At 52.1% G+C, this 1,938-nt stretch overlaps 1 protein-coding gene across 1 annotated transcript; it reads left to right on the plus strand.

Annotated features, from left to right (window-relative positions):
- Positions 1-632: 632 nt before the first annotated feature.
- LOC123429132 lies at positions 633-1,648 on the plus strand. Its single transcript, XM_045113195.1, has one exon. The coding sequence runs from the start codon at positions 845-847 to the stop codon at positions 1,442-1,444; it is 600 nt and encodes a 199-aa protein (XP_044969130.1). The 5' UTR covers positions 633-844; the 3' UTR covers positions 1,445-1,648.
- The last annotated feature ends 290 nt before the right edge of the window (positions 1,649-1,938 follow it).

The following is a 1,938-nucleotide window of genomic DNA, read 5'->3' on the forward strand; positions in this document are numbered from 1 at the left end:
GGTTGAGGGGCGCGTTTACGGATCACCGCAAACATTTACGGATCGGAACGCGTTTACAATATCCACTCTGACATGAAAAAAGATTCAAATTCATATAATCATTGAAATTTTACAGTTTCAACGATTATACGAAGTCTGTTAGAAATGCTCTTGTTAGTTTTCCAATCACCTACTGCAAAGTGAGGCGTGGCTGGACTCCGGCGCAATCATGCATGCATGAGCTGCAGGAACAATCCTGTGAGTAGAGGACGAGCAGCTAGCTAGCTAGCCGGAGCTACCAGGGCTACATGCATGCATGCATGCCACCCGCAGCATGGCCGGTCGGGTGGGTAGAATGCCGCTATCAACTCGACTCGATTGGATGTCCACTCCGTCCATGCGTGCTGTCCTAAATCGATCCTTTGCGCCTTTCAGGTTTGCCACACCCACACACCAGTAGTAGCAGTTGCACGTTCTGTGGAGCTTAAATAATAATCCTAGCAAGTGCATTACAGGTGTAGTGGCATTTCCGTTCAATTTACGCAAGATGTACGACTCTCAAAAGTAGATCCAGCAACGTCCAGTATTACATTTGATTATTTCTTTTAGGTGAAATAAATTGTATATAATTGATCAATTAACCCGGAGTAGTTGAGCCACCCATGAGCTGAAGAGGCTCGTCCAGCTCACTCACTCACACCCACACTCGTACGTGCACCGCTATAGCTCCTCTCTCTCACCTCATCTTCTACACGCGTCCACTGTATGCATAGCTTGGAAGGTAGCAGCTAGCAACTGGGGAACAGCTGCTGAGCTAGCTAGGCACCGGCGGCGCCGTGCCGATCGAGGAGAAGCCAAGGAGAAGATGCCGACGGTGCGGCGGCGGAACCCGGACGTGCACGTGAAGGCGCTGGAGGGCATCGTGTCGGCCAACACCTTCCTCACCGTCGCCGTCTTCATCGGCATCACGGGGACCATCACGCCGTCCTCCACCGTGCCGCCCAACTGCGTCGCCGGGGACGACATCGCCCGCAACTTCTTCCTCTTCGAGATCCTCTCCTTCGGCTTCTACCTGCTGTCCAGCCTGGTGGCGCAGGGCATGAAGCTGTCCGTCACGCTGCTGGCCGCCGGCGACGACTTCTACGGGGACGGCGAGCAGAAGCCGGTCATGACCGACGACTGCGAGGAGATGCCGGCGTGGCGCGCGGCCGGGCCGAGGGAGCGCCGCCGCGCCGTGCTGCGGTACGCGCGGCCCATGATGCTGCTGGCCGCCGCCTGCTCCATCATGGGCACCTTCTTCCTGCTGCTCTCCATGATCGACGCCATCCAGCTCAAGTTCGGGATCCTCTCCTGCAACATCCCGCTCGCCGTCGGCGCCACCTTCGCGCTCTCCGTCCTCGCCGTCTCCGGCCTGCTCTTCTACGGGTGCACCGTCGGATACGCGCTCTACAACTACCTGCCGTGACCGCGACCGCTCACCCGCTTTCCCACCCACCTAACTCTTCTCTTCTTCTCTTTACAGTCTCCTTTTTCACTTTTACAGTGCGCGATTGATATATATTCTTGGATTAGTTTTCTCTTAGTTTAAGTATAAGACTAGTGGTACAAATTTTATTGGAAGGGGTGGTATCATTCGGTTCCGAGAAAGTAAGGAGTGCATTTCAAGAAATTTCTTGCATCGAGAGTCAAGATCCATAAGATTAGTACTAATTAAGCACGCTAACGCTACAGGGACGGAGCCGTAATGAATGCATGAAGGAGGCAAAGCTTTCATGTTTTAAGAAACTTTAGATGAAGTAATTATCAATATTGAAACCACCCCCCCCCCCCCCCCCCAGATCCGTCGCTGGTTACATCAACATTGAAGCATTTTAAGGTTTTAAGAAACTTTAGATGAAGTAACTATCAACATTGAAGCATTTTAAGCATGTTTTAAAATGTTAGAAAATTCAATAGAAA

This window comes from Hordeum vulgare, chromosome 2H (assembly GCF_904849725.1).
Source record: "Hordeum vulgare subsp. vulgare chromosome 2H, MorexV3_pseudomolecules_assembly, whole genome shotgun sequence".
NCBI classification, from domain to species: domain Eukaryota; kingdom Viridiplantae; phylum Streptophyta; class Magnoliopsida; order Poales; family Poaceae; genus Hordeum; species Hordeum vulgare.